At 40.2% G+C, this 27034-nt stretch overlaps 1 protein-coding gene across 3 annotated transcripts; it reads right to left on the bottom strand.

The window, feature by feature from the left end:
• Positions 1-1140: 1140 nt before the first annotated feature.
• Positions 1141-27034, bottom strand: LOC135476226 (beta-1,3-glucan-binding protein-like). Of its 3 annotated transcripts, XM_064756172.1 has the most exons (14): positions 26935-27034; positions 24613-24730; positions 23978-24079; positions 22323-22442; positions 21613-21711; positions 20468-20604; positions 19154-19228; positions 18703-18763; positions 16236-16403; positions 6741-6818; positions 5208-5325; positions 3824-3895; positions 2402-2531; positions 1141-1460 (listed from the first exon to the last, which is right to left on the bottom strand). In XM_064756172.1, the coding sequence occupies exons 1-14, from the start codon at positions 26941-26943 to the stop codon at positions 1227-1229; spliced, it is 1521 nt and encodes a 506-aa protein (XP_064612242.1). In that variant the 5' UTR covers positions 26944-27034; the 3' UTR covers positions 1141-1226. The 3 variants fall into 3 exon arrangements, with proteins under 3 accessions (XP_064612242.1, XP_064612241.1, XP_064612240.1); XM_064756171.1 differs by lacking the exon at positions 1141-1460 and having other exon boundaries at positions 2351-2531; positions 20468-20568; XM_064756170.1 differs by lacking the exon at positions 1141-1460 and having other exon boundaries at positions 2351-2531; positions 26947-27009.

Here is a 27034-nt window from a genome sequence, read left to right as displayed (position 1 = left end):
GTATCTGTTGCTTGTGGTCATCTCTGCTCAGGGGTCTGTACATGAGATAACGCTGAGCTTTAACAGGAGTTATAAAGGTAACTAGCTATTTAGGCTAATCATTGTTTGCCAAAACCTTTTAATCTTTGACCAATCAAGAAACAAAGAGAACGCAGCAATAAGGAATTCATGGATTTCTGACATTAGACTGCGTTATGCAGGAAGTTAGTTTAGGTACATTGTGGATAGTCATAAGTCACTCCTCCCCCCCCCCCCCCTCAAACTCCCACCATCCACCCCCACAAGCTAATCTGATTTTCCCACTACATTCTGGAACAATAGCCTATTCAACTAGAGAAGAGCACCAAAAATGGGTTCTAGGTCAAAACCTTGCCAGTGAATTATGTACACATGTATATGTACGTATGTATGTATAATGTATGTATTGTATCAAAGACTGTGCTACATTAAATTGTTTTCTATAACCTCAGAATTTCACCTCTGTTCTCCATCTTACTGGTCAATGTAAAGGGTGAGGTCAAGGTCGCAGGGTGCAGGTGGCTGTCTTACTATCATTCAAAGTATTGGTTTAATTCATCCTCTACTCTGTCCTGAATATGGGGTTCAGCAACAATCAAATCAAGTCAATTTTCAAAATGTCCTTCCTTAAGTGTTATTAAGGCTTTGTTCCAAGCACTTGGCAAGGTGATATCAGAGTGTGGAGCAAAGCCTTCAAAAACTTTATGCAGAAAAACCTTGTCAGTCTCTCCATTTTTCTCCATCCATGAGTGTGGCATCTCATTTATAATTGAAATGCAGTTGACTCTAGTATTGAACGCCCGCCAATCCTTGACGCTGAAACCCATCATTATTTGCGAGTCTCAACCATTTGTAACCTGCCAGTACTCATTGTTAGGTTGTTAATTTATTGGATAATTTGAGGGAAACATCGTTGAGCTGCAGATCTTAATGATCAGATATTAATGTAATATAAAATTCACCCACTTAAAAGGTAAAAACCACTAGAGCAACGACATTGTGGCAGTTGTCAAAGGCCCTCATATCGGTGCCAGGTGAGAAAATGGTAAAGCAAATTCCATATAGAAATTTATCAAAATAACATCTTGTAAAGAGACTGAGTACAAACAAGCTCATTGCTAGAAGTAAATAGGTCTTTATTACGCCCGAACATTGCAGGTTGTTTTAGTTACACATTATTTCTTGCTAAACATTGCTTTTTGACCTGGTTAAGGATCTGCCTTCAGTTTGCTCACTTGGACGTACTTGATCTGCATGGCGGCGTTCTCACCGTTGTTCACGTGGGGTTTCCATGTGGGGTACCAGCGGCTCTTTGCGTTCCAGAAATCCCTCATGGCCGTACTGGAGGTATCGGTCCAGGGTTTAGGGTAGCCGGCGTTCTGGGCATTGTCCGGGAAGTACCCATTGTTACCTCCCACCGCTACGTTCATGACAATGTGGAACTGTCGAAAATAGGCCGTAGCTATTTGATTGTTGTATAATGCCATACTCTGGAATTTTCACTTATACAAATGCCAGTCAGTTTTATATGCGTTGCCAGGACAAGTGGTCTTCAACGAACTATAAGACAGCATTAACGGTCCCACGGGTGCTCTCGATAACTAATTATCACTTATGCCCAAAGAAAACAAGGGGACTTCAGAGACACTCGACCCAAGGACCGAATCGAAGCAAAACCTTGTGTGTTTGCGGTTCAGAGTTAGTTATTATCTACTTTCGAGATTTGATCGCGATAGTGTAATATTAAATGAAATGAAAAAGCTCGTAAGAACTATCCTTATAAAATTTAGTATCTATAAAAAAGGCGATTATTTACAATCCCAACACATACTCCTGAGTAAGTGCCATAAACACGATCAAACTTCAGGTTTGGCAAATTCAGGGAGCATCTACTGAGGTCAGTGGCTCATGACCGATTGGTCAGAACTGGAATGTTTCAGGTAAATCAATAGCTGAGTGCCAAACGCAAAAGGTTGTATGATGTGTCAGCCTTTGTGCCAATAAGACTCTTGCCCCGGACTGCGCAAGTCAGGAACCTGTCGTTGGCTATTAAAGCAATCCCGATGCCTGGTCACTTTGCATTGTTCTGATGTAAACGTGTACTTAATGTAACACCACTTTGAGTAATTCTAGACCACTGAAATCTAATACATCACTTCAGTCTTTTACCTAATCAGATTTAGCCATGGCCCTCGGGGGTCCTTAAACCGTTACTTAATCCTTTACGTGAGCAGTTAGAATAGAACATTTTGATGTAGACCGAAAGTGGCAAAATCTCACCGGTTATACATAAGTGACGATTTTACACTGTCGTCGCTCCTGTGGATTTATTCTCCACGCTGTAGTCTTTTACTGATCAGGATGCAACAACATTCACACAAACCTTTTGGTCGAAAGGCGCCATTTTGCCTCTTCCCTTCCACGGATTGTCAACATTAGGGAACCCGCCCAGGCCCCAGAACCCGTGCGCCCCAGGATCTACAGTCTTGATCAGTTGGTTGTCCAGGTAGAACCTGAATTGTATAGAACAATAAAATGTTGTTCAGAAGGGCAGAAATGAATTTGTGAGTATTATTAGTTTGTTTTAGGTCAAACAAAATGGTAAAGTGTTTCTATCTTGAGTCAAACCGGGCGGCCAGGCAGAAATTCAATCTGGGTGGTGCAACAGTTTTAGACTATTTAGAATCTAGGCGTCAAAACAAACATTCGTACAGCAGCCATCAACAATAATATATACGTTACAGGGATAACTTGGGAGGGTATATGGGACCTGGTCAGGGTCTTTAGAATGGACTTTGTCAGGAGCTTGGGATGGGTCTTGGAATGGGACTTGGTCAGGATCCTGGTCGGGGTCTTGGTATGGGATTTGGTCAGGAGCCTGGGATGGGATTTGGTCAGGAGCTTGGGATGGGACTGTCAGGAGCCTGGGATGGGACCTGGTCAGGGTTTGGGATGGGACTTGGGGAGGAGCCTGGGATAAGACTTGGTCAGAGCTTGGGATGGGACTGTCAGGTGCTTGGGATGGGACTTGGTCAGGGTTTTTGGATGGGACTTGGTCAGGAACCTGAGATAAGACTTGGTCAGAGCTTGGGATGGGACTGAGGTGCTTGGGATGGGACTTGGTGAGGAGCCTGGGATAGGACTTGGTCAGGAGTCTGGGATGCGACTTGGTTAGGGTCTTAGGATGGAACTTTGTCAGGAGCTTTGGATGGCGTTTGGGATGGGACATGGTCTGGGGTCCGGGATGGGATCTGGTCAGGAGGTTGGGATGAGACTTCGTCAGGAGCCTGAGATGAGATTTGGTCAGGAGCTTGGGATGGGATTTTGTGAGGGTCTTGGGATGAGACTTGGTAAGGAGCTTGGGATGGAACTTGGCCAGGAGCTCGGGATGGCACGTGGTCAGGAGATTGGGATGGCACTTGGTCAGGGCCTTAGGATAGCACTTGGTCAGGGTAGGATCGCCTGTAGCGCTAACATATCGCTTTAGATGAGCCAGTATGGGCCCAGGACTAGTATTTATTAAGCAACTTAATACTTGATTAAAAATTGCAAGCGCATAAAAAGTCAAACTCAGAACAGGAAAGAAATCAAACTGTGGTTGGTACGTTGTTCTCCAGTAAAGAATCAGTGTAAAAATTTTATAAAACCTCCTAGGGCAACACATTTTAAATGTAGCTGCATGCATGTGTTGGAAATTCTGACTTGCGTCTTAAGATTTTCGATAAAAATCGGCCCAGGTGTAATATTGATGAAGCTTATTTGGTGCTGATTTCTTAACTTTGTGTAGCACAAAGAGAGATGTTACCGTATAGAGTTCTCGTCCCATTCCACGGCGTACTTATGGAAGCTGCTGCCAAACGTTCCACTTTGTAACGTTCTAATAATGAAGATTCAAACACCATTAAAACATAATGACATGACTAGATCAGTTTCAGCGTAGTACATGCTCACAATACTTGGATGTTCATATGCAGAGATTCGGGAGTCTGGCTCATGGTAGTAGGCCTGCGCGAATAAATTCTAACACCGTTTTCATGCACGTGATGTTGACAATACTCTCCGCAAGACGGACAGGCAAAACAAATATTATCAACCGAGCTGATTTCTGACCTATTAAAAAGCAATACCTCTTTTTTGGTCATTGATCGAAATATTTCCATTTCGTATGACCCTTTCCTCATGCAGACAGCGCCTACCGAAGGCTTTCTATCATAGGGTTTGTGTCTACGTTGTACGAGGTGAATAGTTTATTGTAAGTACAGTTTTAGATTTAACTATCAATACTTACAGTTCTTTTCTCTACAAGTAGACAAAATGTAACGAGTTGCTAACTATGGCAATTTTATTTATGTATTTTTTTGATTTATTGATTCGCGTTTCTCACTGCAGTAAGGTTTTCATTTATTTGTTCAATTATTTATTTATTCATTTATTTATTTGATAAGTGTTTTTACGCCGTACTCAAGAATATTTCACTTATACGACAGCGGTCAGCATTATGGTGGGAGGAAACCGGGCAGAGCCCAGGGGAAGCCCAGGATCATCAGCAGGTTGCTGCCATACCTTCTCACGTATGGCAGGAGAGGAATTTTCATTTATTAGAATAGCAGACAGGTTTATGGGTGGAAGAAGGAAATGGAAACTCCCGAAGTAGTCGACTGGCCTGCATTATGTGTACATGAAAACATCCTGACCTAATTAAAGCATCAGTCGAATTGACGAAAACTGGATTTGAGCCTACAACGTTAATGACCTGGTGTCCGAGGTGCTGTTTCTAGTATAACTTTGTCGCCGAATGGTTATTACATGTGTGTTAGGTACTCGATTCAGAACAGGAAGCCAGAGCGCCAGGGGTAGCGGCAGTTGTGCTGTGTTTCTGCCACAAACAGGACTCCACAATGATACAGCTCTTTCTGAAGGTTAGTTTTTGGCACTGAAAGTTCAGAATTTGAAACATTTGCCTTCAGGAGACAGTGATAAGGTGGTCCAAATTTTAATTTCTACCGCCCACAAAAAAGCCCTAAACCAGTATTTAAGTTTTGACGTAAGATAGAAATGGTTTTGTAGAATCAGCCCAGGAGCACGTGACGAATGCGATCGCTGTTAGTCTGTCAGCAACCTGCAGATGGTCGTGGGTTTCCCCCATGCCCTGCCCTGCACTCAAATAATAAACAAATAAATGAACAAACTTTTCCACGTGGGCCTTGGTGTAGGGGTCGTTAGGCCAGAAGGGACCGAAGTGAAGGGTGGAGGCCATCGTGTCCACACCAATAGAATGACCCCCGGGAGCTCTTAGCTGGACGTTACCTGTAGGTCAAAACAGACAAACACCGTTATAGTATGATGGTGGGGTCTAACTACATGGTCTGTCCCTACAAGTACTTGTATATCAGAAACATTTGTGGTTACAATTGCCCCAGGTGGACCTGTACTGGTGATATTGTGACTTCACCTGTCAAGTCCCGATACAAATAGTTGACGGACATTGTAGTAGGCTGGTTGTACGTGGGAAGGTCTTTCAACAACCTGCGGATGGTCGTGGATTTCAGCCGGACTATGCACGGTTTCCTCCCATCATAATGCCGGCCGCCGTAGTATAGGTGAAATATTCTTTACCACGGCTTAAAACACAAATCAGAGTGAATAAAAAGTAGACTAATCTGCTTGAAACTTGATAGTGATGGTAAACAAATAGCCACTCATCAGAACAGCGCGCACATAATGTTACAGAAGTCAAATTAACATGGGGATTATTAGATTATACAGTAAAATAGTTTTCAGAAATGAAAACTAAAAGACAAGGTGATCCCATTCCACCCCCTCCCCGACCCCCCACTCCCACCCCCATACACTGTGCGTTCATGCATTGTATATTAGAGACCTTTAGTTAAAAGATAGAAGTTAGAGGTTCAGTTTGTAACGTATAACTTCAAAATAGAGGAGGTCAGTATGCCAGCGCGGCGGCATGAGTTCGAGTCCAGCTCATGCTGGCTTCCTCTCCGGCCATACGTGGTGAGGTCTGTCAGCAACTATGATTGTGGGTTTCCCCCGGGCTCTGTCCAGTTTCCTCTTGACCATAATGCTAGTCGCCGTCGTATACGTGAAATATTCATGAATGCGGCGTGAAACAAATAATCAAATAAATAAATAAATACATGTAAATACTTGTAGTGGGTTTGGTGATTGGTTTGACGAGATGATATTCCAAATGTTTTAGTGTCAATTATGGGAAGTAAATGTAGGTGTACCTCATTTTGATTTAACCCTTGTAATTTGTCAAATTCTCCATTTTGTAATAATCTCATTAAGACCTTGGTCAATCTTTCGTTGCTTTTCAAAGTTTAGGTAAAGTTATAGACTATAGTCTCCTTATTCCCCTTGAGAAAATCTAGGACTCCTTCCTATACAATTTAACGTGTGAAAATAGCTCAAAAGCTTGAGAAAGCTACAATGTGAGCTGCGTTATGAATATTAGACACTGAATTACTGATTCTGAATGGTAAGAAGCACACAGATGAGGACGATATTTTATGAAGGGTAATTTTTTGGGCTTTTCAAAAATAAACAGCAAAAACTTGATTGGATTTGCGTTGACCTAATTCTTGCCAATAATCTCCGGTGTAGTCTTTTTAATTTCCCTTCCCTTCCAGAAACTGTATGACATATTCCATCGTAAATGGGCAATTAACACTTGGCTATGAGGACATGACAAAAAATCTTACCTCTACTTTCCACCAAATCTATTTCTCCAGAGGCAGGCCAGTCACCGTAAGCATTATCTGTCGGCAACATCCAGATGGCTGAAAAACATAGAAGAGCCGATTGATGAAAGGTTTTCCTTGCCTTTGACCACAGCGACACTTTCTGCTATTTGAGTTGAAGAATTTACCACAATCAATCACTTTGTCATATCCAATCCTGGTCAGAAATTTGTGATAACATGTTCACCACAGCCACATCCAGGGTTATATCTCAACTCCAATGAGTAAAAGGCCAAGAAAACATTAACTTGAAGGATATGCCAAATGAAAGAGCTTTAAACACTGTCGAAAGAAAGTAGTTTTATTTATTTATTCATTTATTTCACAACTTTTTTCAACCTGGTAAATTACATTCAGTTTGAAACTTCGAATTCTTCTGTGGAATTTTCTGACCATGTTGGGACCATTGACGTCACATCAGATTATTGATACCCTCTGGGTCCCAACAGATCATCCGAATTCTATGTTTTAAAAGGATTTTACTCAGTTGGAAACATTCTATGAAATGTTCATTCCCAAATGAAAAAGTATACTGTAATAATTGCTAAAAAGGAACACCTTTAAATTCAGCAAATGTTAAAACAGAGGGAATAAGATTTCCATCATGTGATGGGTCGTGGCCAAACAGTTTCCAAGTGTGGACCTCAGCATGGATAAAGTGCTGAATTTCGGATGCGAAGATCCAAGTTCAAATCCTGATAAAGACTTATATACACAGTATAATGCCTTAAATCACTATAGGCCTATATCTGGAGACACTTTATTTCTCCATGCATGCATCTAGGATGAAGAAGACAACTCCCGGCATGGAAAGGTCGTTTCATCAATGACTGACATAAACAATGACAATAAGTCGGAATTATTTATTTATTTGATTGCTGTTTTACGCCGTACTCAAGAATATTTCACTTATATGACGTCAGCCAGCATTATGGTGGGTGGAAACCAGGCACAGCCTGGGGGAAACCCACGACCATCCGCAGGTTGCTGACAGACATTCCCACATACGGCCGGAGAGGATGAGCTGAGCTGGACTTGAATTCACAGCGACCGCATTGGTGAGAGACTCACAGGTCATTACGCTGCGCAAGCGCGCTAACCAAATGAGCCACGGAGGCCCCCAGAATAAGGCGGATGACTGGGTGGGTAATATGGCCAAACCTTGGGAATATGGCCCCCCTTGATGCATACTTTTAGTTCGGATGGCCATGACAAATACAACGATCATAACCACTACTCCGCACAGCTATACCGGGAGAAGTTGTTGCCTGTATTATAACCTAACACAGTATTATTGATTCAGATAAACGTATTCAGAGTTTACAGACATATATATATATATATATATGATGGGAATAATCATAACATTGACAGGAATGAGTTACACAACGGTACACCTAACACCGTGCATAACCTCAAAAACCGTTGAAACTAAATTTATTTTCAGTATTGTTTAATTCTCACTTAGTCGTTTCAGTCCATTTGAAAATTTAAGATTGACCAGGTTATCCCCAACCTCTGATCAGCAATAAGCAGAATCAGTATTCTCACGAGATGACGCAGGACTAGACAAGGCATTATGGGGGCTCTCGCGCACTACCACGGCTAAAAGGCGTCATATTATTGTAGTTGATAAATTGAATACATACATCTTGCACAGACGAGTCTGTCGGCTCAATGGTTCAATTAGTAGGTACCCTAATAACATGTTTTTAACGCTATTAGTCTGCAAGAGCCGACACCTCATTTCACCTAAACCTGCGAGAACTTGCGAGACTCGGCTTACTTAATTTAACATGCAAGTATATGTTACAACATCTTTACAACGATCACTCACCAAGCCATATCCAATCCCTCCGGTCAGTAATCTGAGATATCATCTTTGTAAAACCACTCAGCACGACATATCCAATCCCCGGTCAATGATCTGAGATATCATCATTAAAACAATCACTCACCTGGCCATATTGAATTCTCGGTCTATGATATCATCTTTACAACAACGACTCACCAGGACAAAGCCAATACCCAGTAAGTAATATGACCAGGTGAGTGATTGTTTATCATCTTTAGAACAACCACTCCCCAAGCCATATCCAATCCCTCCGGTCAATAATCTGAGATATCATCTTTACAACAACCACTCATCTGGCCATATCCAATCCCTTCGGTCAATAATCTGAGATATCATCTTCATAACAACTACTCATCTGGCCATATCCATTCCCCGGTCAGTAATCTGAGATATCATCTTTACAATAACCACTCATCTGGCCATATCCAATCCCCTGTCAGTAATCTGAGATATCAACTTTACAATAACCACTCATCTGGCCATATCCAATCCCCGGTCAGTAATCTGAGATATCATCTTTGTAACACTCAACACGACATATCCAATCCCCGGTCAGTAATCTGAGATATCATCATTAAAACAATCACTCACTTGACCATATACAATACCCAGTCTGTAATCTGAGATATCATCTTTATAACAACCACTCAAAACGACATATCCAATCCCCGGTCAGTAATCTGAGATATCATCTTTGTAACAACCACTCAACACGACATATCCAATCCCCGGTCAGTAATCTGAGATATCATCTTTGTAACAATCACTCAACATGAAATATCCAATCCCTGGTCAGTAATCTGAGATATCATCATTAAAACAATCACTCACTTGGCCATATACAATACCCAGTCTGTAATCTGAGATATCATCTTTGTAACAACCACTCATCTGGCCATATCCAATCCCTTCGGTCAATAATCTGAGATATCATCTTCATAACAACTACTCATCTGGCCATATCCATTCCCCGGTCAGTAATCTGAGATATCATCTTTACAATAACCACTCATCTGGCCATATCCAATCCCCTGTCAGTAATCTGAGATATCAACTTTACAATAACCACTCATCTGGCCATATCCAATCCCCGGTCAGTAATCTGAGATATCATCTTTGTAACACTCAACACGACATATCCAATCCCCGGTCAGTAATCTGAGATATCATCATTAAAACAATCACTCACTTGACCATATACAATACCCAGTCTGTAATCTGAGATATCATCTTTATAACAACCACTCAAAACGACATATCCAATCCCCGGTCAGTAATCTGAGATATCATCTTTGTAACAACCACTCAACACGACATATCCAATCCCCGGTCAGTAATCTGAGATATCATCTTTGTAACAACCACTCAACACGACATATCCAATCCCCGGTCAGTAATCTGAGATATCATCATTAAAACAATCACTCACTTGGCCATATACAATACCCAGTCTGTAATCTGAGATATCATCTTTGTAACAATCACTCAACATGAAACATCCAATCCCCGGTCAGTAATCTGAGATATCATCATTAAAACAATCACTCACTTGGCCATATACAATACCCGGTCAGTAATCTGAGATATCATCTTTGTAACAACCACTCAACACGACATATCCAATCCCCTGTCAGTAATCTGAGATATCATCATTAAAACAATCACTCACTTGGCCATATACAATACCCAGTCTGTAATCTGAGATATCATCTTTGTAACAATCACTCAACATGAAATATCCAATCCCTGGTCAGTAATCTGAGATATCATCATTAAAACAATCACTCACTTGGCCATATACAATACCCGGTCTGTAATCTGAGATATCATCTTTGTAACAACCACTCAACACGACATATCCAATCCCTGGTCAGTAATCTGAGATATCATCATTAAAACAATCACTCACTTGGCCATATACAATACCCGGTCTGTAATCTGAGATATCATCTTTATAACAACCACTCAAAATGACATATCCAATCCCCGGTCAGTAATCTGAGATATCATCATTAAAACAATCACTCACTTGGCCATATACAATACCCAGTCAGTAATCTGAGATATCATCTTTGTAACAACCACTCAACGCGACATATCCAATCCCCGGTCAGTAATCTGAGATATCATCATTAAAACAATCACTCACTTGGCCATATACAATACCCAGTCTGTAATCTGAGATATCATCTTTGTAACAATCACTCAACATGAAACATCCAATCCCCGGTCAGTAATCTGAGATATCATCATTAAAACAATCACTCACTTGGCCATATACAATACCCAGTCAGTAATCTGAGATATCATCTTTGTAACAACCACTCAACGCGACATATCCAATCCCCGGTCAGTAATCTGAGATATCATCATTAAAACAATCACTCACTTGGCCATATACAATACCCAGTCTGTAATCTGAGATATCATCTTTGTAACAATCACTCAACATGAAATATCCAATCCCTGGTCAGTAATCTGAGATATCATCATTAAAACAATCACTCACTTGGCCATATACAATACCCGGTCTGTAATCTGAGATATCATCTTTGTAACAACCACTCAACACGACATATCCAATCCCCGGTCAGTAATCTGAGATATCATCATTAAAACAATCACTCACTTGGCCATATACAATACCCGGTCTGTAATCTGAGATATCATCTTTGTAACAACCACTCAAAATGACATATCCAATCCCCGGTCAGTAATCTGAGATATCATCATTAAAACAGTCACTCACTTGGCCATATACAATACCCGGTCAGTAATCTGAGATATCATCTTTGTAACAACCACTCAACACGACATATCCAATCCCCGGTCAGTAATCTGAGATATCATCATTAAAACAATCACTCACTTGGCCATATACAATACCCGGTCTGTAATCTGAGATATCATCTTTATAACAACCACTCAAAATGACATATCCAATCCCCGGTCAGTAATCTGAGATATCATCATTAAAACAATCACTCACTTGGCCATATACAATACCCGGTCAGTAATCTGAGATATCATCTTTGTAACAACCACTCAATGCGACATATCCAATCCCCGGTCAGTAATCTGAGATATCATCATTAAAACAATCACTCACTTGGCCATATACAATACCCAGTCTGTAATCTGAGATATCATCTTTGTAACAATCACTCAACATGAAACATCCAATCCCCGGTCAGTAATCTGAGATATCATCATTAAAACAATCACTCACTTGGCCATATACAATACCCGGTCAGTAATCTGAGATATCATCTTTATAACAACCACTCAACGCGACATATCCAATCCCCTGTCAGTAATCTGAGATATCATCATTAAAACAATCACTCACTTGGCCATATACAATACCCAGTCTGTAATCTGAGATATCATCTTTGTAACAATCACTCAACATGAAATATCCAATCCCTGGTCAGTAATCTGAGATATCATCATTAAAACAATCACTCACTTGGCCATATACAATACCCGGTCTGTAATCTGAGATATCATCTTTATAACAACCACTCAAAACGACATATCCAATCCCCGGTCAGTAATCTGAGATATCATCATTAAAACAATCACTCACTTGGCCATATACAATACCCGGTCTGTAATCTGAGATATCATCTTTATAACAACCACTCAAAATGACATATCCAATCCCCGGTCAGTAATCTGAGATATCATCATTAAAACAGTCACTCACTTGGACATATACAATACCCGGTCTGTAATCTGAGATATCATCTTTGTAACAACCACTCAACACGACATATCCAATCCCCGGTCAGTAATCTGAGATATCATCATTAAAACAATCACTCACTTGGCCATATACAATACCCAGTCAGTAATCTGAGATATCATCTTTGTAACAACCACTCAACGCGACATATCCAATCCCCGGTCAGTAATCTGAGATATCATCATTAAAACAATCACTCACTTGGCCATATACAATACCCAGTCTGTAATCTGAGATATCATCTTTGTAACAATCACTCAACATGAAATATCCAATCCCTGGTCAGTAATCTGAGATATCATCATTAAAACAATCACTCACTTGGCCATATACAATACCCGGTCTGCAGTCTGAGATATCATCTTTGTAACAACCACTCAACACGACATATCCAATCCCCGGTCAGTAATCTGAGATATCATCATTAAAACAATCACTCACTTGGCCATATACAATACCCGGTCAGTAATCTGAGATATCATCTTTGTAACAACCACTCAACACGACATATCCAATCCCCGGTCAGTAATCTGAGATATCATCATTAAAACAATCACTCACTTGGCCATATACAATACCCGGTCTGTAATCTGAGACATCATCTTTGTAACAACCACTCAACACGACATATCCAATCCCCGGTCAGTTATCTGAGATATCATCATTAAAACAATCACTCACTTGGCCATATACAATACCCGGTCAGTAATCTGAGATATCATCTTTGTAACAACCACTCAACGCGACATATCCAATCCCCGGTCAGTAATCTGAGATATCATCATTAAAACAATCACTCACTTGGCCATATACAATACCCAGTCTGTAATCTGAGATATCATCTTTGTAACAATCACTCAACATGAAACATCCAATCCCCGGTCAGTAATCTGAGATATCATCATTAAAACAATCACTCACTTGGCCATATACAATACCCAGTCAGTAATCTGAGATATCATCTTTGTAACAACCACTCAACGCGACATATCCAATCCCCGGTCAGTAATCTGAGATATCATCATTAAAACAATCACTCACTTGGCCATATACAATACCCAGTCTGTAATCTGAGATATCATCTTTGTAACAATCACTCAACGCGACATATCCAATCCCCGGTCAGTAATCTGAGATATCATCATTAAAACAATCACTCACTTGGCCATATACAATACCCAGTCTGTAATCTGAGATATCATCTTTGTAACAATCACTCAACATGAAACATCCAATCCCCGGTCAGTAATCTGAGATATCATCATTAAAACAATCACTCACTTGGCCATATACAATACCCAGTCAGTAATCTGAGATATCATCTTTGTAACAACCACTCAACGCGACACATCCAATCCCCGGTCAGTAATCTGAGATATCATCATTAAAACAATCACTCACTTGGCCATATACAATACCCAGTCTGTAATCTGAGATATCATCTTTGTAACAATCACTCAACATGAAATATCCAATCCCTGGTCAGTAATCTGAGATATCATCATTAAAACAATCACTCACTTGGCCATATACAATACCCGGTCTGTAATCTGAGATATCATCTTTGTAACAACCACTCAACACGACATATCCAATCCCCGGTCAGTAATCTGAGATATCATCATTAAAACAATCACTCACTTGGCCATATACAATACCCGGTCTGTAATCTGAGATATCATCTTTGTAACAACCACTCAAAATGACATATCCAATCCCCGGTCAGTAATCTGAGATATCATCATTAAAACAGTCACTCACTTGGCCATATACAATACCCGGTCAGTAATCTGAGATATCATCTTTGTAACAACCACTCAACACGACATATCCAATCCCCGGTCAGTAATCTGAGATATCATCATTAAAACAATCACTCACTTGGCCATATACAATACCCGGTCTGTAATCTGAGATATCATCTTTATAACAACCACTCAAAATGACATATCCAATCCCCGGTCAGTAATCTGAGATATCATCATTAAAACAATCACTCACTTGGCCATATACAATACCCGGTCAGTAATCTGAGATATCATCTTTGTAACAACCACTCAATGCGACATATCCAATCCCCGGTCAGTAATCTGAGATATCATCATTAAAACAATCACTCACTTGGCCATATACAATACCCAGTCTGTAATCTGAGATATCATCTTTGTAACAATCACTCAACATGAAACATCCAATCCCCGGTCAGTAATCTGAGATATCATCATTAAAACAATCACTCACTTGGCCATATACAATACCCGGTCAGTAATCTGAGATATCATCTTTATAACAACCACTCAACGCGACATATCCAATCCCCTGTCAGTAATCTGAGATATCATCATTAAAACAATCACTCACTTGGCCATATACAATACCCAGTCTGTAATCTGAGATATCATCTTTGTAACAATCACTCAACATGAAATATCCAATCCCTGGTCAGTAATCTGAGATATCATCATTAAAACAATCACTCACTTGGCCATATACAATACCCGGTCTGTAATCTGAGATATCATCTTTATAACAACCACTCAAAACGACATATCCAATCCCCGGTCAGTAATCTGAGATATCATCATTAAAACAATCACTCACTTGGCCATATACAATACCCGGTCTGTAATCTGAGATATCATCTTTATAACAACCACTCAAAATGACATATCCAATCCCCGGTCAGTAATCTGAGATATCATCATTAAAACAGTCACTCACTTGGACATATACAATACCCGGTCTGTAATCTGAGATATCATCTTTGTAACAACCACTCAACACGACATATCCAATCCCCGGTCAGTAATCTGAGATATCATCATTAAAACAATCACTCACTTGGCCATATACAATACCCAGTCAGTAATCTGAGATATCATCTTTGTAACAACCACTCAACGCGACATATCCAATCCCCGGTCAGTAATCTGAGATATCATCATTAAAACAATCACTCACTTGGCCATATACAATACCCAGTCTGTAATCTGAGATATCATCTTTGTAACAATCACTCAACATGAAATATCCAATCCCTGGTCAGTAATCTGAGATATCATCATTAAAACAATCACTCACTTGGCCATATACAATACCCGGTCTGCAGTCTGAGATATCATCTTTGTAACAACCACTCAACACGACATATCCAATCCCCGGTCAGTAATCTGAGATATCATCATTAAAACAATCACTCACTTGGCCATATACAATACCCGGTCAGTAATCTGAGATATCATCTTTGTAACAACCACTCAACACGACATATCCAATCCCCGGTCAGTAATCTGAGATATCATCATTAAAACAATCACTCACTTGGCCATATACAATACCCGGTCTGTAATCTGAGACATCATCTTTGTAACAACCACTCAACACGACATATCCAATCCCCGGTCAGTTATCTGAGATATCATCATTAAAACAGTCACTCACTTGGACATATACAATACCCGGTCTGTAATCTGAGATATCATCTTTGTAACAACCGCTTAACACCACATATCCAATCCCCAGTCAGTAATCTGAGATATCATCAGTAAAACACTCACTCACTTGGCCATATACAATACCCGGTCTGTGGTTTGAGATATTATCTTCACAACAACTACACACTATGCCATATCCTATACCCGGTCTGTAATCTGAGATATCATACTTACAACTTATGATACTTACATACTTACAATTCCCGGTCTGAGATATTATCTTCACAACAACTACATACTATGCCATATCCAATACCCGGTCTGTAATCTGAGATGTCAAACTTACAACAACCACTCACAAGGCTATATACAATTCCCGATCTGTAATCTGAGATATTATCTTTACAAAAGCTACTCACCAGGCCATATCCAATCTCCAGTCGGCATCTTGGCTTCGACCTCTAGCCGGCCGTAACGGAAGCTGAAGCTGTCTTTGGTGCGCAGGCGCGCAGACTGTATGGGGTTGATGTAGTTTTGCGCTGTACCGCGTCGTTCACACCCGTACCACTGGTTATTCGTACAGCCTCCTTTATAAAACAATCATTTGTTGGTTGAATAATTTACCGAATTATCCAGTCAGTGGTTTTAGATATCATACGCTTTGTGTGTACTGACCCTTATACACAGTGGGTATTCTATACCAGTCCCACATCCATTCTGAATCTACGCTGTTTTACATGTAAGCGATTGACTTATTCTCTTAACAGTCAGGTTTTAATGGTGAAAGAATCAAGGAGCAAATAACAAGTGACTCTCCAAAGGTGGAAAAATATTTTGACTTAAAGCTGTCAGAACAAACAACTGTCTCTCTTCTGACAAACCTGCTGACTTAAATCTGCCAGAATAACTGCCTCTCCTCTGACAAACTTGCGGACTTAAAGCAAACAACTGCATCTCTCCTGACAAACCTGCTGACTTAAATCTGCCAGAACAAACAACTGCCTTTCTCCTGACAAATTTGCTGACTTAAAGCTACCAGAACAAACAACTGCCGCTCTCCTGACAATTCTGCTGACTTAAATCTGCCAGAACAAACAACTGCCTCTCGCCATATACCTGACAAATCTGCTGACTTAAAGCTACCAGAACAAACAACTGCCTCTCTCCTGACAATCTGCTGACTTAAATCTGCCAGAACAAACAACTGCCTCTCTCCTGACTAACCTGCTGACTTAAAGCTACCAGAACAAACAACTGCCTCTCTTTTGACAAATCCACTGACTTAAATATGTCAGAACAAACAACAGCCTCTCTTCTGACAAATCTGCTGACTTAAATCTGCTTGAACAAACAACTGCCTATCTTCTGACAAATCTGTTGACTTAAATCTGCCAGAACAAACAACTGCCTCTCTTCTGACAAGTCTGTTGACTTAAATCTGCCGGAACAAACAACTGCCTCTCTTCTGACAAACCTGCTGACTTAAATCTGCCAGAGCAAACAACTGCCTCTCTTCTGACAAAACTGCTGACTTAAATCTGCCAGAACAAACAACTGCCTCTGTCCTGACAAATTTGCTGACTTAAATCTGCCAGAAGAAACAACTGCCTTTCTCAACTTCTTATCAACATCCTTCATTTTTATTTCTGTATGCACATCTAATTTTGACGGCGGTTACACACAATGACAATCCCAGAGAGAAGTGCCTGCCTTAGAGACATACGTGATGTGCAGGCTGTAGTCGGATTGTGCTGAGGCTTTCTATCCTGATAAGTCAGGATTTCTGTGTGATACATCTGACATTTTGTGTGATATGTCAGACTTTCTGTGTGATATGTCTGACTTTCTGTGTGATACGTCAGGCTTTCAGCAGGCTTTGTGTGTGATATATCAGACTTTGTGTATGGTATATCAGGCATTCTGCGTGGTATATGTCAGGCTTTCTGTGCTGTATACACCAGACTTTGTTTATGGCATATATCAGGCATTCTGTGTGGCATATGTCAGGCTTTCTCTAGCGTATACATCAGACTTTGTGTATGGTGTCTATCAGGCATTCTGTATTGCATATGTCAGACTTTCTGTATGGTATACGTCAGGCCTTCAGTGTGATTTATCAGGCTTCGCCTGTTATATCTGCCTTCCTTGTCAAACGTCAGGCTTTCTGCGTTATACATGTTATACACATGTACGTCAGACATTCTGTGTGATACGCCAGACTTACTGTCTGTGTGATACGTCAGAATTTCTGTCTTATACGTCTGACTTTCTGTGTAAAACGTCTGACTCCCTGTGTGATACGTCAAGCTTTCTGTATTATACATGTTACACGTCTGACTTCCTCTGTCATATGTCCGACTTTGTGTATGGTATATATCAGGCTATCTGCTTGGTACACGTCAGACCTTCAGTGTGATACATCAGGCTTCATGTGTGATATGTCAAACTTTGTTAATGGAACGTCAGTGTTTCTGTATAGTTGTGTTCGTTAAACAAAGGACATAAGCACCTAATCTGGGTAATATATCATTTGAATAATGTATTACCACAATTTGGGACTGTGTTCTAAAATGACGGCATGTCTTTGTACAGACTGGAGCGAAGCTGCCGTGTGACAGGAGAATGAAGCGTGTACTAAGAGTGTGGAACATTCGCCAGACTGGTCCACAGCTGAAAGAGTTTAATAATGTATTTTTCCTCAAATCCATCGCTTTTTTAATGTGAATCAGTTATCCGTTTGGCCTATATGAATATACAATCTGATATTCATACCGTTGAGTCCCAAAACTCAAAATATTTTGGAATCATTTGCAGTGTAAACACCATCCTATTTATACTGCAGTACAACAAACACTATAAAGGAAGAAGACCCCAGGTGAATCTTACCCCAGAGGTCAAGCGTCCCGGAAGACAGGAAGGCTTCTCCATACTTGTCAGCCGTCAAGGTCTGAGGAAACAACATTTTATAAGTATTTATTTATCTATCTAAGGCTTCCATCATTTTCATTGGTGGAGGATGTTAAGAACCAAAGTAAACCATCGCCATTCAGCATTTTACAAATGATATGCAGGGCGTGGAAAGCCCATCTTATATTTACTTACATAATTTTTAATGAAAATTGCCACCGGCGCATAAGTAAAACTCTAATCAAATATTTTAAAATAAATCAAATTAATATTAATGAAAATAAATTAAAAATACATGTACATATTATCTTGCTAGGATTTCTGTTTTTCCAATAAGCAGGACACCTCTTATCCGTATTAAAGAAGGACAAAATGAATTGGTGACGACTGGAAATAAATCAAAACTCAATGAGTAGATAACCAAGCTTACAGGTTTTATGTAAAGAGTTCCATCCCGAACATAACTGTTACTTCTGTTGTTGGTGTAAAACTGGAACTCCCAGTTCTGTAAAATAAACAAGGAACAATTGCTGAAAGTTATAATAATAATACCCGGGGCCTGCAATCTGCTATCTTTTAAACATTTACACAAACAGCCGGAATAAAACCCTAAATGAGATAAACTTAAAAGAGGTCGGACTTTATTGATGACGTGTGACCATTAGATAATCTTCGCACTGTCTATGCTAATGTCTTTTGTGTTCGCGACAACACGGCACATGTGGTGCTACAACCGAAGACATTTCCCAGTTATACATGTAAACACGCGGTACAAAGCAGACATGTCGGCTGGTATGGATCGGAAGACAAAAAATACACAAGTAGCCTATATATAATGCACGGTGAGAAATGTGATAACATCGAAGTAACTTAGTTTTCATGAAAATGCAACATATTTAAAAAAAAATTTAAATAAACATCGGATATGCTATAATATGGTACCATTCCTCCCCTTCCCCTGAGTGATTTTATGTTGACAGACGAATAAGATGGATTCAGCCATTAATACAAATGATGTTCGCAATTGGTATTGTATTTTACTCAATATGCTAGTATGCATGTATGTACAGGTACATTTATTTATGCAGATAATACTTTTTATTTCGTCCAATTTATTCCAAGGTTTAACTGTTTAATCTGTAAACGGTCAAATTTTTTATTGTGAATATCTGTAAGGCTTAATTCTTGCGCTTATGTCACTTCATTCTATTTTATTACTATATAATTGTAAGTTAGCAGATATTATATTCAAAATATCATTTTCAAATGTTGTAATTAAATGTAAATAATCTTGTTGAGGAAAACCCCTCGTGGCCACTGGCTGTGGGCAATCCTCTATAAATAAATAAAGCATTAAATTAAATTAAATTAATAATAACAAATGCAATCGCATTTCGTGGGAACACAGCATCACACCCCTGCCTGTTCTCATGTTGCCTACATTTAACTAATACCGCTGACTCTCGCAGTGTTCTCAAAGTACGAACACTAACTTACCCCGATACCTCCTGCAGTGTTCTCATGTTGCCTACTCTTGACTTATCCCGCTGCACCCCACCCCACTCCCCTTGCGCAGTGTTCGTATTATGCCCACAGTTAACTTACCCCGCCGCATCCCGGAGTGATCTCATGTTGCCTACACTTAACTTACCCAGCTGCCTCCTACAGTGATCTTGTGTTGTCTACACTTAGCTTGCCCAACCGGCCCCCGCAGTGATCTCAGATTGCATACACACTAACTTACCCCGCCGCCTCCTGCAGTGATCTCGTGTTGCCAGGTGGCCAGGTCAAAGCTGTCGAAGTCGTCCCGGAAGATGACACAGGGATACGAGGAGCAGTGCGCGACTGTACCAGGATCAGAATCAGAGGCGCTATATAAGGCTACAGCAACACGAAAACAAAACACAGCGACATCGGCAAACGGGATTTACATCATACAGCAGAGCTTTAATAACTTAATAACTTCAGAACGTTAATAGTGTCAAAGAAAAGTCTGAATATAAGCGTCAAGTCCGACATTCATATACCATTGGTAGTCCGTAAAGGACATTCCAAGTCGAATAATTGCAAGATCCATTTCCAAAACAACGTTTAACACTAGCTCCCAAAGACAAAGGTATGTAAGAAATTATACAAATAGGAAATAAAGCCGGTAACACACAAGACAGAAACGGTTATCAGTTTTCAATGATGCCGGGCAGACAGTGGATATTCCAGGCATGAATTCCATATCGAAGTTCAAATTCGAAGTCCATGAATGAGTTCCAGGTCAAATCCAGGAAAACAATTAAACAAGTGACCACAGGTAATATTTATTCCTTTTTTGTGCTTAATTAAATGAGGTTTAAAGCCAGGCTTAAGATTTTTCCGTTATATGCAAGCAGACGTCATATGGGTGTTGGATACAGTACTGTGGTAAACTACCGGCCATTTGCATGTAACCGACTGACATTCCCACGTTTTAGATACAGATTTTAACTGGTAGATAGAGTTTAAGGTCTTTGATCTCCATGCAGAGACCTTCCTGTGGGTACTGCCACAAAGGCAGCCAAGGCAGAGGAAAGGGGATTCTCAAGGATTCCCTGACCAAGGCTGGGATTGAACCTCTGCTCCGCGAACAACATGTATTGTTGGTACATGTATGTCCACAGCTACTTGTCCTATCTAATGAAATACAGGGAGTCCTCCATTATAACCAATGTTCTCCAAGACATGCAGAGGCCTGGCTAGCGTAGCTATACACTACATGAACAATGCTGCTTTTTACACCAACTGAGGGTGTAGGCCTACATATATAAATTGCAGTGACAGATCGATATAGGGTTTTATTACGCATTTTTACGCCTCAAGAGATCCTACAGCTTAGCATGTATATTTACTTTGACATACCCGGTATCGGTTGGTTAACATGTACCGACACGACTTCCGGCTTCTTGGTAAATGCCGATCCCGATGACGTCACTGGTTTCTGGGTGACTTCCGAAGGAACTACGAAAATATAAAAGTTTCCAAATAATTAATCTGACGGAACTGCGCACATAAAAAAGTTTGCAAACAAATAACTTCAATGAACTGCACACATATCAGAGATTGCAAACAAATGATTTCAAGGAAATGAACACATAGGCCTATATAAGGTTGAAAACAAATACCTTGAAGGAACTGTCCAAACACGAAAGTTTGCAAACAAATAACTTCACAAAACTCGGCTTGATTTACCTTGTAAAGATGTCACAGCTCTCTACATACAAAGCCTATCAACATGACATTCTAATTTTCTCATATGCACAATGATTTTACCTAAGGTAAAAATAGGCTGAAAGAAAAACCCAAGTCCATAATAATATTTTCATTTCACTTCTGTAGTAAATTTGTTTTCTTCGATCCTAACCTCATCCTGTACAACAAGACTTTGTTCCATGGGGATAAGCTCTTGTCCACACCTGGTCTAGTAACTGTTCACCTCTCCCTTCCGTCACCCGTACACTCAGACAGTCCCTTGGAGATAAGCTCATCTGTCCACACCTGATCCAATAACTGTTCACCTCTCCCCTCCTTCACCTGTACACCCAGATTTTGTCCCCTAGAGATAAGCTCACCTGTCCACACCTGATTCAGCAACTGTTCACCTCTCCCTTCCTTCACCCAGTACACCCAGTAGTAGACTTTGTCCCCTGGAGACAGGACAACTTGACGGTTTTCATGAACCCAGAAACTTCCTGTCAAATGTAAGAAAACAAAATGACAAAATCAAAATTGTATTGATGTTTGATGCTGATTTTTTATTTGTACTTCGTTTGGTTTATATATCCTAATAGCTACGTAAGAATGCGTTCTAGGATTCAAAAGTACAGCAAACTTTCTCAGCTTTCTTTTTGGCGCTCAACATTTCCCAAGGCTCCTGCGATTAGTCTAGAACTGAAGTAGCCTGCAGTCGTGACGTCAACGGTAATAACTGTCCATGTTTTTGGCACAGCTTTCTTCATTTCCCTTTATGAAAACCAAAATTTTCATTACAGAGTTTCATTTTCATGTATCATTTAAGGCTGAGATACAGGGTACCTTTTAAACCATCCTTTAAGATTGTGTTTTATGGTCACTTTTCATGTATCCTTTAAGTCTGTTCCTTTTCTTGCTTCCTTTAAGGCTGTTCCTTTTCATGCATCCCTTAAGGTTGTTCCTTTTCATGCATCCTTTAAGGTTGTACCTTAAGTGTATCCTTTAAATTGTACAGTTGAATGTATCCGTTAAAACTATGCTTTAGCGTTGCTTTTCATGTATCATTTAAGGCTGTACAGCTGGATGTATCCTATAAGGCTGTACATTTTGATGTATCCTTTAAGACTGTACATTTGGATTTTTCCTATAAGGATGTACATTTGGATGTATAATATCTGTTGCAGAAAAATTGCATCCGGAAAACCATCGGTCTTTTGAGTTTACGAGGTGTTAAAATTGAGAGATAACAAATAACGATAGGCCCTATTGATTTTGGCGTATTTTCTACAAAGATATTATTTTCTCTTAATCTTTTTTAACTTTCATTCTGTATTACCTCGTTTGACGGATATTTCCTTTTGGTTATAACATTTCTTTTAGGAAACCCCCAAAATTTGTTTACGCCATATTGAAAGGTACTGCCTTCATTTAACAGTCTCCGAGAAAAGAGGAATATCATGAGGAAAATGCCCGCTCCTTTCTAAGAACCTGAGAAGTCATGCTAGCTAGAAGAGATTAGAGGGTTGGGATCCATTCGTGGAGGCGGATTTCACAGTTACCGACGCCACGTGCATGCATGTGATTCAAATTAATTATGCACTGATGTTATTTATTCAAACTTGTAAAGTTTTAGGTAGCCTATGGATTGAGATTGAGATCTCCTGTTGACCACGAAATTCTATATGAACACCCTGTTACACGCAAATATCATTCAGATATAAAGGTACAGGTACAAGTAGATAGGGGGCCTCCGTGGCTCAGTCGGTTAGCGCGCTAGCGCTGTGAGTTCAAGACCAGCTCATGCTGCCTTCCTCTCCGGCCGTACGTGGGAAGGTCTGTCAGTAACCTGCGGATGGTCGTGGGTTTCCCCCGGGCTCTGCCCGGTTTCCACCCACCATAATGCTGGCCGCCGTGGTATAAGTGAAATATTCTTGAGTACGGCGTAAAACACCAATAAAAAAAAAACAAAAAAAAAAAAACAAGTAGATAGCGTGTGGTTATAGTTTGTCAGTTATTGAATAACTCCTGCACGAACCTGTCTTTGAGTTGACGTCATAGTTGAATGTCCCTGCTTCCACATTCCGGATGGGCTTGTTAATGCTGTAGTGCACACCGACCAGAGACACACCTGCCTCATCTGAAGAAAATACACACGAAGGAATTATTGTAGACAGACAATTGTAGACATTTCAGCTTATAGTGTACCGACCTCAAAATAACTTTAGGCCACAATCAAAACAGTATTTATAATAGATTTACTTTATTGCAAAATTTCAACCAGCAAATATGACAGATATTATGACAAAGTAATAATTGTAAACGAATGATAAATATAATGCAAAAGTTTACTACAAAAGACACTTTCCTCTGTTTCTCACAGGTCGAACACTAATGTTTATTTCTGGGAACATTTTAACACAAAAATTGAACTCCGTTAGTGTCGCAAGTGTGACCACTTGCGACACTAACGGAGTGACCAATGAGGTCTTCCACCCGCACCGGTTTCTTCATCTCTTTTGTTTATTTTACATTGTTCTGAAGATAGGCGAGGAGACATTTACTTCTGAACATGAAGTTGGCCTAAATCGTATGCACACTCGAGTAAACCCTTTTTGGTAGGGCAGGCGTATAACATTGCAGTAGGCTGATTTCTGAAACCGTTATATGTACCTTGGACTGAAAAGCGGATTCCCTTGGGCTGTAACCTGCTGATGGATGTTCTGATTACACAATGTGCCACGCCCACACAGCAGACGAGGAGTAAGATCCGACCAATCATAGCGTCAACCTGGAGATTCAAAACCGGCAGCTATACAAGGGTGTAACTGCCACAGTGGTTCATCTGTCCGCGCTTAGTTAGATTTGCACAACTGTTTAGATAAAACTTTGTAGTTGGATTCTAAAAATGTATGATATAGGGACTGAAAATAATAAAAGGATTAAACAAACAAAGCCAAAGTGGCACCCACTTCACCTGCCAATAATGCAGAATATTTTTTGGTGCATTTGTTGGGTTGATGTTTTACATCGCCCTTGTCAGCATTGCTTGACAATGATCAAACTTATGATGGGAAGAAATCCAGTAAGGCACAGAGGAAACCACCAACTTTCACAAGGCTCTTCACAAACCAGCTGAAGTAAGGACACTAGTATATCCTACAGAATAGAACATACTTCACAGAACGAAACACTCCACAGTACAGCACAAAACACACTCTATAGCACAAAACAAACTCTAAAGCACAATACACACCCTAAAAAGAGTACTAAACACCAACAAACACACTCTACACGACAAAACACACTCTACAGTACAGTGCAAAACACACTCTGCACAACAGAACACACTCAACAGCACAGCACGAACACACTCTACACAACAGAGCACACTATACAGCACAGCATAAAACACAATCTACAGCATAAAATACACTCTACAGCACAGCATAAAATACACTTTACACAATAGAACACACTCTACAGCACAGCACAAACACACTATACACAACAGAACACACTATACAACACAGCACACACTCTACAGCACAGCATAAAATACTCTCTACAGCACAGCATAAAACACACTCTACAGCATAAAATACATTCTACAGCACAGCACAAACACACTCTACAACACAGCACAAAATACACTCTACAACACAGCACAAAATACACTCTACAGCACAGCATAAAATACACTCTACAGCACATCACAAAATACACTCTACAACACAGCACAAAATACACTCTACAGCACAGCATAAAATACACTCTACAGCACATCACAAAATACACTCCACAACACAGCACAAAATACACTCCACAACACAGCACAAAATACACTCTACAACACAGCAAAAAACACACTCTACAGCACAGCATAAAATACACTCTACAGCACAGCATAAAGTACACTCTACAACACATCACAAAATACACTCTACAGCACAGCATAAAACACTCTCTACAGCACAGCATAAAACACACTCTACAGAACAAACACGCTCTTCAGCACAAGATACACTCTACAGAACAAAACGCACTCTACATCACAGAAGAAAACACAATGTACCCAAAAAACACACTGTACAAAACAAAACAAACTCTACAGCCCAGCGCAAAATACACTCTACGGCACAGTACAAAATACATAACAAAGTGCATTTTACAATACAAAATACACAGTACAAACACACTCCACAGAACAATACACATTCTAAAGAACAAAAACAAAACACACTCTACAATACAAAACGCACTCGGGGCCTCCGTAGCTCAGTTGGTTAGCGCGCTTGCTCAGCTTAATGACCCAGGAGTCTCTCACAAATGCGATCGAGTTCAAGGCCAGCTTATGCTGGCATCCTCTCCGGCCGTAAGTGGGAAAGTCTTTCAGCAGCCTGCGGATGGTCTTGGGTTTCCCCCGGGCTCTGCCCGGGTTCCTCCTACCGCAATGCTGGCCGCCGTCGTATAAGTGAAATATTCTTGAGCAGGGCGTAAAACACCAATCAAATAAATAAATCAATCAATCAAAACGCACTCCACAGCACAAAACCCACTCTACAAAGCAAAAAACAATCTACAGCACAGCACAAAACACACTCTACGGCACAACATAAAAAACACTCTTCAGCACAAACCCACTCTACAGCACAAAACACATTCTACAGAACAGAACACATTACACGCAATGGCAATCACTTTACAGAACAGAACAGAGCACGCTATGCAGAACCAACTACACTCACAGAAAAGAGCAAACTCTTCAGAACCAAATACATTCTACTGAAAAGAACCACATTTTACATAAATGAATACCCTATATAGAACATAATAGTTACTTGAAATGTAGTTTTTTCTTTACCTCCTTATAAATAAAAAGAAGGATATATACACTTATAGAGATTAATTTGCTACTAGAAATTGTAAAACATCATGTTCCGTATGTCATTTCAGAAAGAACGTGTAAGTTAAAAACAGTTTAAATTTACTTACCTGGCGCATTACCTGTAAACTGCAGATATATAGGCCCCGCTGCAGACACCTGTACCTTTGAGCAAACTCGTCGAGTTTCCGGGACACAGAGCAATGTCTT

Source organism: Liolophura sinensis, chromosome 10, assembly GCF_032854445.1.
Source record: "Liolophura sinensis isolate JHLJ2023 chromosome 10, CUHK_Ljap_v2, whole genome shotgun sequence".
Taxonomy (NCBI): Eukaryota; Metazoa; Mollusca; class Polyplacophora; order Chitonida; family Chitonidae; genus Liolophura; species Liolophura sinensis.
This window is presented reverse-complemented; position numbering and strand designations above follow the sequence as displayed.

Bases quoted from the DNA above. Each gene is read 5' to 3' on its own strand.
- LOC135476226 (XM_064756172.1), bottom strand. The intron at 5,326-6,740 runs GTAAGATTTTTT...TTTGACCTACAG, and splicing joins AGATTTGGTGGAAAGTAGAG to GTAACGTCCAGCTAAGAGCT. The intron at 1,461-2,401 runs GTTTGTGTGAAT...TATTTTCGACAG, and splicing joins TGGCGCCTTTCGACCAAAAG to TTCCACATTGTCATGAACGT.